At 40.0% G+C, this 11,935-nt stretch overlaps 1 protein-coding gene across 1 annotated transcript in view; it reads left to right on the top strand.

Annotated features, from left to right (window-relative positions):
• Positions 1-9,115: 9,115 nt before the first annotated feature.
• Positions 9,116-11,935, top strand: part of LOC107720464 (protein translocase subunit SecA-like) — a 12,386-nt gene continuing 9,566 nt past the window's right edge. Inside the window, exon 1 of the mRNA XM_016528184.1 lies at positions 9,116-9,304. Coding sequence (XP_016383670.1) covers positions 9,116-9,304 — 189 coding nt within the window. The remainder of the gene's footprint in view (positions 9,305-11,935) is intronic.

Genomic DNA, 11,935 nt, shown 5'->3' with positions numbered 1-11,935 from the left:
GAAACCTATTCTACAATATGTATTATGTTTGTATTGTTGTATACTATGTTAAATTCATATGGCAATAAAACAAAAAAAGGTGAACAAATCTGTCCTTGAATTGGCTCATTTACTCTTTCAATGTGTGCAAACTGTAAAAAAAACGTCATGAGAAATTTAAACAGAAATGAACAACAGAAATATACAGAGAATATTTTGTCACAGGGAAGCTCACGGAGGACCCACTATTAAAACCCACACTGGTTGAAGAGGCAGAGTGTCTGTCTCTTATTAAAATGAGTAATTTCAAAGATGCCTCCTTCAACACACAGCAGACTGAATTTTTTTCAACTTATTCCAAAAAAAAAAAAAAAGGACGGTGGTCTTCGTCCCGTTCTTGATCTCAGGTGCCTCAACCAATACTTGAAAATATTTTATTCAAAATGATTCATACAGAAATGGTGATGCAGTCCAAAAGTGCAGGAGAACGGTTCACATCCCTGGATTTAAATTGTTCCCATGGCACAGACTAGCACAGGAATTGAGCGGAGTTCTCTCGCTACAGCGGCCACTCTCACGCTAAAGTATTGCCAGGTAAAATGAATAAAAGAACAAAACACATAAAGATAAGGGAAATAACGTTGTGATGACATTAGGGGTCTAACTTGGGAGCCCAATCATCTCTGAGTTTAAGAGAAAACACCAATGATAATTGGTTTGTGGATTTTGCATGCTGAGCCACTCGACGTGCATTCGGGTATATAAGGCGACAGCGTGCATCCACTCATTCAGGTTTTACACTGAGGAGCCGATAATGTGTCCCGGCATCAGCGAGTGGTTCAAGGTTGTGGCATGGGGACATAACATTCCCTCCATCAAGAAACGAGGGTTACGTACATAACCGAGACGTTCCCTATCTGTCGGTAACTATGAGTTATGTCGTGATGACATTAGGGGTCTATGTAAAACGCCACAACCTGAACACCGTCACAACCCTGTGGCACTGAAAATGTTGACAAGCCATGGCGTGTTAAGACAAAAGCTATGTCAAGGTTGTAACCTTCCCAATGCCCCAGCGCAAATTCACTGACCTTGGAACCGAAGGGGACCAAATGGTGAGTACATAGCTGCCGGAGAAGGCCATGCTGCTGTTCCATCCACAAAAAAGTTTTTTGAAAGGAATTTCAACCTTCAATAAAAGATTGCTTCAAATCTTTCCTATTTGTTCTTTTAGCCTGGCAGAACGAAGGGGAAGCGAGCCTTTAGGAAAAGGTCGCTACGGAGGCCACATCCTACCTGTAGGGAGGTGACGTGGAGATACTAATATGGACTGACCTAGGGGGCAGTACTACAAATGGAATAGGTCTATGAGTCAAGTCCTACCTTAGAGTAGGGATGGAACAACTGCCAGAAGAAACTGACAGAGTGGGTCTGTCAAGGGAAGACACAGGTTTACCAAAGGGGAAACCTTACCATGGAAGAATACATATATGGGATTACCCACAGGGAATCAAGCCATATGGACACCTAGCCCAGTACAGGGGCTGACCGGGACTCCGGGCATGCTAACACTAGTACTGGGCCTGGCGTCAGACTGCTACGCCAAGTCTGTCTGCTGGGGGTGCTGGAGGATGCTCGATCAGGGTTCGCCGACCGGGGAACTCTACTGGGAGAAGAAAGGCGCTCGCATCCCAGTCTGACGGGGAATGGTGCAGCAAGCATTACACCAGTTCTTCCCGCCAATTACCTGTTCCCAACACACGGGAAGAAACCGGCTCTAAGTGAAGGTTGTAAAACCTTGCAAAGGTGTTAGGTGTCGCCCAGCCCACAGCTCGACAGATATCTGCCAGGGAGGCGCTGTGTGCAAATGCCCAGGAGGAGGCAACACTCCGAGTGGAGTGAGCTTTCACCCCCAGGGGGCATGGCTTGCCTCTAGATTGGTACGACAAGGCGATGGCATCCACTATCTAGTGGGCCAACCTCTGCTTGGAGACAGAAGCAGTGCTGTTCTCACCACTTCCTGAAGTGCAGTCTCCCACATCTCTGGGTTGCCCGTGTCAGGACCGCTTCGTCTTCCTTGAAGACTTAACGACTCCATGGGACACGGGGGGCTCTGTCCTCCTGTGTAGGGCTCAGCGCGCCAGCCTTGATGATGTCTCAGCGCGGGGCAGAGCAGGTGTGGAGGACGCAGGAGGGCTCCCACAGCGACAAGCAGGCTGAGACATGGCCCTCGATGGAATGGTGACAGCTGGAGGATCAGGTAGGGGCAAGATGTGCTGTATGGCCTCAGTCTGCTGTTGTACTGCCGAGAACTGCTGGGCACAGTCCTCGACAGTATCGCCGAACAGGCCAGCCTGGGAGATGGGAGCGTCAAGAAAGTTCACTTTGTCAATGTCTCTCATCTCGACCAGATTGAGCCAGAGATGGAGCTCCTGGACCACCAGAGAGAACATCGCCTTCCCAAGGGACCGCGACATGACTTTCGTCACCCGGAGGGCAAAGTCAGTCGCTGTGTGCAGCTCCTGCATCAACCTCGGGTCGGTACTACCCTCGTGCATTTGTTTTAAGGCCTTTGCTTGGTGAACTTGCAGGATAGCCATGGCATGCAGGGCAGAGGCGGCTTGGCCCGCAGCACTATAAGCTTTAGCAGCGAGAGCTGCCGACAGCCTACAGGCTTTGGACGGCAGATGCGGACGATTCCTCCAAGTGGCGGTGTTTTGCGGGCACAGGTGTACCACAATTGCTCTCTCCACCTGGGGAATGTCGACACACCCCCTAGCCGCCCCACCATCGAGAGTAGCGAGGACGGAGGAAGGAGACAAGCAGCTTCTGGCCATAAAAGGGGCCGTCCATGACTTCATCACTTCCTCATGCACCTCCAGGAAGAAAGGAACCGGTTTAGAATGCGGTTGTGAGCCGCGCTCCACCCTGAGAAACCAATCAATGCTCACAGCTGCCCGGGCAAGCATATCCTTCAACTCTGGGTCCGATTCGGCAGTGGCGGCAACACCCGAGGGGGGCAGCCCCTCCGAATCTTCATCCTCAGAGGTCAATAGCCTATCCCCCGATGCTGCAATCAACATCTGATCCTCCGGCGGCACACCGACTGAAATGCTGGGACCGCCATAAGACGGCCCAGCAGAATCACTCAGCAGCCGCACAGAACAAGTGCTATGGGAGGAGTGAGAGGTCCGTGGGGCGTGGCCCGGTGGAGAAGCTCTCACTGTCACCCTCAGATCTCCCAGAGCACTAGCCGGCGGTTCTCTGCTCGTGGCCGAAAAACCAGGGCGGGTAGTGACAGAGGGTTCTGCTCCTTTCCCTTTGAGAAAGGAGAAACGTGATCGCAGCATTGCCATGGTCATGCACTCACAGTACTTTAAAAAGATGAAAATCGTCCGTGATTTGCTCTTTAAGGAACTCTACTCTTTCAGTTGAAGCACCCAGGGGAATCGCTGAAAGGAACACCGCTGTTCGCATCCTACCGCCAACCAGAACAGCTTCCCGACACACAGCAGATGAATGGCTTTGTGGAGTATGACAGCTTTTCATACCACCACTCGGCTCCGAAGCAAAAATCTGAATAAGTGGATGCACGCTTTCGCCTTATATACCCGTATGCACGGGGAGTGGCTCAGCATGCAAAATCCACTAGCCAATTCTCAATGGCGTTTTCTCTTAAACTCAGAGACGATTGGGCTCCCAAGTTAGACCCCTAATGTCGTCATGACATAACTCATAGTGACCAACAGATAGGGAACTGAAAAAGCACACCTATGTGGTAGTTCCAGGGGGCGATTCCAAGATTTTTTAAATGAGGTGGCACAGGGGGGACCAAGAGAAAATTGGGTTTGAAAACAATTTTCCCAGCAACAAGGGAAATACACAGCCCTGTTTATGTATTTAAATATAAAGGTATACAGGACACACTATGGTATCACAGATGATAAATGGTGCATAATTTAGAGGTAAATATTTAGTACCGTAAAATCCCCTTAAAATACAAAACATTTGTTAAAAAACAAATCTTACTATAATTGTCATTGTAGGTCTACATATTTATGTACTTTATGCTTTGTTTTATATTCTTTATAAATTGGTTATGTTTTGGTTTGAGGTTTATGAGATGCGAAATTTATATATAAAATAGTAAAAGTGAAATTAGCCTACTGAAATACCTTTATGATATAAAATATTATCTAAGTTTCTTTGGCTGTGAATAATAATGTTTACGTTTTAGATGTTGTCGCTATGTCCATATTGTTGCCTGTATGTTTCATTTTCAAATGTTAAAAAGAACAAACATTTTTTTTGTTACTATTAGTAATATATACCTACGTACAAACATTGAGACCAGGCTGGATGTAGAAAAATTTAGAAAAACAAATGCTTGTGCAAAGATCAGAACATCAAAGATGAGTTTGTTTCCTTGTAGGCACAGTGAGTGTTTCCTGTAACTCACAGAGATAGTTTGATGTCACTCGTCCAGTTGCATTTTTCAGCTTCTAAATATAGAAAGAAAGCATTCAAAGATGATACACAAATGTTACTCACAGTTACAGTCAGAAAATCATGATAAACCCCATTATTTATTAGTTAGAATAATAATCCTGCTGAATGCTGCTTAGGAAGCTTCAATTGTATTTTATCTGACGGTCTTGACAACTTTGTAAAACAAATATTCATCCTTGATCGGGTTTTTGCACATGCTGGGAAATTCCTGTAGAGAAAAGAAACTAAGCCCAACCCCAGGTATTAAGTTCTATTGAACTAAAAACATCTGGCATTATCATGACGATACCAGATGAACGCATGCTTATGCCAAGTGAAGATGACAACTATTATTTACCCTCATCGTTTTAAAGAAAATAACAGCAGGGGTTGGAGCAATAGTTTTCATGCAGCTCTTCTCCACACAACAACAATTCAAAGTGAACAAAATTTGTCAAGCTCCGAATTACATATTTCAAAACAGAAAAAAAGTGAAGGCATATTCAGCATTACCATTTTTAGTCTTCATTTAAGTGGATTTTCTATTTCATTTTTTAGGCTAATTCTAGTTTACATGACAATCTACAACATTAAGAGAACTCAAAACTCACGGAAGAAAACAAATGTGACAATCAATTTCAGTCTTTGACTCACAAATAACTTTTTTTGAGTTTTGTGCTCTAAAGTAAAAAGAAAAGTCACGTTTTAATAATGTTTATGTTGCTTCAGTGCAACATTTAGTCTTTCTGTGGTTAAAAGTACAAAAACCTTATAAAAGACCAAGGATATGATTTACGCAACTGTTGCTGTTCAAACTCTATTGCTGATATTCTCCTAATAAACACTGTCAGTGACCAAACTGTTTATCTTATAGACAAGCCTATATTTTTTATTTTTATTTTTTTTATTTGGAGATTACATCTGTAGCTGGAATTCAGATATAGATTGCATTGAAGACATTTCGTTGGGAGGAATTTCAGCCAGTTAGCCTTTTTAGATAAATCAGCGTTTCCGTAAAACCAGATACTTCACACAGACTGCAGGTGTGTAGGAATATTCATTTATATTTGTTTAAGTGTCTCTCAATGTTTTGACAGGGCTTTTTTTTTTACATAGATGATTTAATGGGTATGTACAAAAAAATAAAGTGTTTAAAATTAAAATAACATTCTGAAAAGTACTGAATTGTTTTGCTGTAAGCAGACTAGAGAGTGACGGTGAAGCTCTTCTGTGAAGAACACATTTTAGATAAGTGATCACCATGAGTATCAGGTGAGTTGAAATTCAAGTGCCTTTCTATAGGAGGTAAAATGACTATTTTAAATCTAATTGTAAGTAATTGTTAAATTGTTGGATTTGGAACCGCATACTAGCATATTACTCTTACTAATTTTTTACTAACAATATCGTTCTATGGCCTAAATAGTAAGAGAAGTATGATAGAAGGTGGCTCCAAGAAAGGCGGATAGCAAGAAAAATGAAATAAAGGATAATTTAACTAGCTGTAAAGTGTATTGTGGCGCCATCTAATGGATTGAATGGTCTTTACCCAGAATAGAAAAAGAAAATGCTTTGATATATCAGTTATTCAGTTATGTGTAAATTCATAAGCAACTATAACTTGTCACCGATTAAAAATAAATAAATATGTATTATTTAACCTTGTAAAGCTTGTTTCCGCCACCAAATAAAAATAAAAAAGGTAATTGTGACGTTATATCTCAATTCTGACTTTTTTCTTGCAATTGTGAGTGTACTTCTCACAATTCTGTTTTTTTCGCAGAATTGCATGATATCAACTCCCAATTAAGTGTTAAAATGTCAGAATTACAAGATATAAACTCACAATTCTGACTTTCTGTTTTTCTCAAGATGGCAAGTTTGTATCTCGCAATTCTGAATTTATATTTCGCAACTGCGAATTTTCTTCCCACAATTCTGGCTTTATAGGCTCAATTGTGAGGTTATATCTGAAGACAATACAATTCTTGAGACAATAAGTCAGAATTCTGAGTTTATATCTCGGAATTCTGACTTTTTTTCTCTCTCAGATTAGTGAGGTGAGCTGTGAGATTAAAAGTTGCATGTTTTTTTTTCTTTTAAATCCTAACGAGCTTCCACATTTAATTGAATCTACGCTAACTGCTTGCTGAAATAACCACAACACTGAAATAAGAGGGCAATATGGAAAGAAAGAAAGAAAGAAAAAGTATTAGCTATGTTTGCATTTTAATTAAAATGAAAATAACATAAATACCCACACCTTGGGTACCTGGTCCTAACCAGACCAGGTACCTAATTTGCCTAAAGAAACTTTCCAATTAAATTAAAAAAGACAGTTAAAGTTAAGGTTCCCATTGAGAGCAAGTCATGGAAGCACAGGAAGGCAACGACCTGCACCGTCTGTGAGGAAAACTGCCATGAGTTTGACTGCTGGTGGGGTTCAAATCCCAGCAAATGTGAAGTCATGAAAAATGGTTTCTGCACCGTGTGCACAGGGCAGTGTCATCACAGCAAACACGTCAAAGAAAACAAGAAATACGTCATCAGAACCTCAAGCATGACTATGGAGTTTGACAATTATAAAAATAAACATGAAAAAGCCCAAGAAGAGTCTAGGAGATTTTCAGTCATAATGGATGATATTGACAAAGATTTGAAGGACATTGAAACCCAAAAGTCAAATCTTCTGACCGTAGCTTACCAGACCATCAAGCATCTGTCTCAGATCACATTAAAACCAGACTCTGCCTTCACTCTTCAGCATCTCGACTTCTTCATCCCCAGAGTGAAGGAGGCTGGGAAAGAAGACTGGGTGTGAGAGCTGGAGGAAATGAGGAGAAAAGCTGAAGCTGATGAAACCAATAAAGATGCTCTGAGTTATCTGAAAGCTGGTCTGGCAAAACTAGATATTTTCTTTGGTGGGCAATGAACAAACCCAGTCCAGATGAAACACTGTGTACACTTTCTATTTTTTCTATTCTATCTACTTGTTTTTCTTTGTGTGTGTGTGTGTATAATAAAATAAATAAATAAAATAAAATATTTTTGCAGCGTTGAGCAATGTAGCCAATCACAGGCATATCTGTAGAGCGCAATGACCAATCAGTGGAGTGAGATCAGAAACCCACTCAAAACGGCAGTTTTCATTTAGCGTGTGTCCACTGACTACATCCTTCACGCTGGCAAATCCTTTATAGCTAATAAAACACAGACAACTTGTAAATAAGATATTCGTTATGCGCTTTAGCCAGATTCATTGATTAACGGGAGCTTTCGCAAGAGTGGAGAATTCCATGATATCACGATGCTACCAAGTAAGAGACAGCTCACTTTCTGTATATAATCCATTCACAATTTGAACAAGTTTGGTTTGTCACGCTGGCTGCTAAGAGGACCATCGACCATCGCAAAGATTTGTGAGTTACAACAGCATTTAAATCCAGCAGTGAATCCTCTAGATTTGGTTCTGTCAGTCTCTTTTTAAATTGCGGAGATTTGCATAGTGATAACCATTGCAACGGATGAAAAAACTAATTTCAAAATAAATCTGTGCATTAATCAAATCAGTCTTGACTGAATGCACTTAGTAGCTTTAATATGCCTCTATAATTAGATACTAAAACAGTTTTGTCTTATTTGTAATGCATTTCGTTTCACTAGTTGAGAAATGTTTAAAAGCTACATGCTAATGTTTTAAAGTAGCCTATTATAACTACCGCAAAGCAAGTGTACATTGCAGTGACCAGTCTCTCCATGTACAGACCAACATCTTATAAAAACATGCAGGGCGATGAGAGGAGAATATCTGAAAAACAAGACAAAGTATGACGGAAAAGAATCCAGCATAGTCATGCCAGTCAAACATTCTACATAACCAGTCAGTGAAGGAACATGCCACCACACCTGAAACACAAAGAAACCAGTATGCACAAGAAACTATTGTGCCAACACCAACAGCTATTTTCCAGTAGTTCCCAACACTACTGAAAGTGAAAGAATGATCTTACAGACAAATATTAGGATTGGATGTTATGTATTAAAGACAGCATACTGAGAAACTGAAAGTGCTCAATATACAGTTTACTGACTAGAGAGAACATGTACATGCAAAAACATCCAAAAACAAAGCTCCCTTGAGACTTTTCACAAATGAGGTGACTTTTCACACAGGCCTTTATCACACTTCCACATTTGAGAAGTGGAAGCTTTAAAAAGTAGCGTAAAAGAAATGCCACTTGCACGCGCTGAGTCACTCATGATTACAGCGTTTTCATTGTTGAACTCCATCTCTGCAAGTACTGTGCTTGACTTGCTTGTAACATGCATTTGAAACCGCAACATGTGCCAAACATCCTCCCATGTTTGTAATGACAATGATCTGTTGTCAACAAAAATCTTGAAAGAGGAAGAGCTTTTTTCTGTCTACCTTGAAGTTTTGGACAAAGTTTATGAAGATGATGTTTTCTCCAATCAGCGCGATGTAATAATAGTGTCCTCTCTTCATGAGTGTTGGGGTTTGTGGCTCCTGATGCACTCCAGTGAGGAAAAACCCACTGAAGGAACAGCTGAAGATGCACTTATCAATTGCAAACCAGAAACCTTTTCAGTAAAGCAGTCTCCATTCTCCATGGTCTATTATTACATCATGTCTGGAAACAATCTCCATGAGAAGGGACGCCTTACTGAGAGCATTGAGATGTTCACCAAAGCTTTGGAGGATGGTGCATCTGGAGAGATTATTCCTCTATATAATCGTGCACTGGCCACTACTATAAAGAAAGACAGTGGTTATATCACTCGAGCATTGGCTGACCTGGAAAAGGCTGACAAGGCTGTAGTTTCATGCAAATTATATCTGGCACAGATTATTAATCACATTAAACTACCATGTGCCAGAAACAAAAGGCAATACTATGCTCACAAAACAGTTTCAAACTAAGTTTATGATTGTAAATCTACTCAAGATGAACATTCAGGATGCTGGAATGAAGTTGAAGAGGGCTGTAAGCACAGGTGGAAATGTGAGACTGACTGAAAAACACCCACTTTTCCTGGTTGGACACATTATGCTCAGTTATCAAATACTTCCAGATGATCTGATGATGGAGCTTATGCACTTCTCTTTAGACACCATATTTTCTGTCAGTGGCCTTTTGTCAAAAGTATTGCAACTTTTGAAATAAGACAAATTGCTCAGACACCTAAACAAACACGGTGCACTCTCAGTTTTACATGAGCATCAAATACATCTATATTGTGCATATATCTAATGTATATTTCCTAAGAATTGTTATTCTAATCACACACGAGTTCTTCCTGATGACTCATTTCATACTTTATAATTTTGAGAAGGACATTTCAATTAAGAACTGAAAATTATTAGAGAATTTATAAATGTTGACACATTAAAAAGACTTTGTATTTAAGTGCTGTTGTATATTTATGTAAATAACTTCATAATATATTTTTGATCATATGCTACATGTATGCTCTACATGTAAATGCACAGATTTATATTTTGAATGTAATGCAATATAATGAACTGGTGTGAAAAACAATAAGGAAATGTTGAAGGGATAGTAAACACAAATAAACATGCACACACACACACACACGCACACACACACACAAATCTGATGTGACCTGTAAAGACTGTTGATACTTATACCTGGTTATGCCTAATTATCATGGCCAAACTTTGAAGACACAAACAGTAATATGAATTTAATATTTAGAATGGCCTGTTAGCTTCTTTGCCTCTTCATTTTTCTAAACATTCTTAGATAACAATTAGAGTATTAAAAAAAACTGTTTAAAAAAAAAATATTTCATGTTTTCTAGATAATGTTTACATTTAGTCAAACAAAGTTGATTGGTGCAAGACTGTACATATAATTCAAATCGATTTAAATATTTTATAAATTTGTTGATGTTTATATTTGGTTATGAATGTTAACCACTATAATGTGATCATGCACACCTGTTGATCTCTGAACTCCTTGTATAACTCCGGATGAGCACATGACAGATGCGTTGCGAGGTTTGCTGTGTTCCCTCCTGAAGCAGCTACATGAATTGTGGATTTGTTTGATAATTAATACTGTATTTAGCTTCTGTATCGCTGATTTTCAGTCTCCTGAGGGTGGTGAAATCTGCGTCCCTGTCACGTCACAGCGACTGAACTGCCAATTAATGAAGTGATGGGCACTTTTGAAGCACTGCTTCGTGAAGCTTCGAAAACTTAGTGAATAATTTCTTTCGAAAAAAGTGGTTCGGAGCGTGTATCAAACTGCCAAAGTCAAATGATTTCAGTAAACGAGGCTTCGTTACATCATAACTGTTTCGAAACGTTTTGAGATTTCAATGGTTTATCGACGAGGGTCGATGTTCTCTGTGAACCCCTGACTCATGCATTGAGATCTGAACCACTCAACCAGCGTCTATGGTTTTTATTCGATCTCGGATCAGTTTGATCAATTTGCAAACATTTTTAATGAGACATTTGCGTAATTAAAAGGATGAGTAGTAATTAATAGTCTCTTATTGCCCTGTATAGACAAGCTCTCCATTAAACAAACAAAACAAGCCCTGCAAATTATTAATAATTATTTTTAAAACACATATTATACAGACACTCCACATTTAATGGTATTTTATTATTTAAAGGCACAACATGTAAGATTTCCGTAATAAAATATCCAAAAACCACTTGCACAGTGCTATATACTGTATTTCATGCAGTTGTGTACTTACGTTATCCCAAAAGTTCCCAAGGATTTGTAAATCCAGAAAAAAATCCAGTTTTAAATAGTGGCTAGTCCCGGTTCATTGGGGAGTGCAGGGGTTTCCTCCTGAAGTCCACGGTCATCTCCACAGTTTTGAGCGTGTTGAGCTCCAGGTTGTTAAGACTGCACCAGACAGCCAGCTGCTCGACCTCCTGTCTGTAAGCAGACTCGTCTCTGTCTTTGATGAGGCAGATGAGTGTGGTGTCGTCCACAAACTTCAGAAGCTTGACAGAGGGGTCTTTAGATTTGCAGTCGTTGGTGTAGAGGGAGAAGAGCAGTGGGGAGAGAACACGTCCCTGAGGAGCGCCAGTGCTGATGGTGAGGGTGTTGGATGTGAATTTACCAATTCTCACTAACTGTTGTCTATCTGTCGTTAATGAACACACATTATACAGACACTTCATGTTTAATGGTATTCAACTATGTTATATATATATATATATACTGTATATACAAGGGTGCCCATAAGTTTTTCAGCCTGGTTCTCATATGAGAACACTGGAGATTTGGTTTGGTCCTCACACGGCACATGGTGTGACCCATCAAATATAACTATAAATAAATAAATTATTAATATTGATAATATTATTGCACTTTATTTCGTTTTTTAAAATAAAATAATAAACTAAATAATAAAGTGTAATAATACTATTTTATTTTAAAATAAAAAGGGAGTATTA

This window comes from Sinocyclocheilus rhinocerous, unplaced genomic scaffold (assembly GCF_001515625.1).
Source record: "Sinocyclocheilus rhinocerous isolate Xijiao unplaced genomic scaffold, SAMN03320098_v1.1 scaffold691, whole genome shotgun sequence".
Taxonomy (NCBI): domain Eukaryota; kingdom Metazoa; phylum Chordata; class Actinopteri; order Cypriniformes; family Cyprinidae; genus Sinocyclocheilus; species Sinocyclocheilus rhinocerous.
This window is presented reverse-complemented; position numbering and strand designations above follow the sequence as displayed.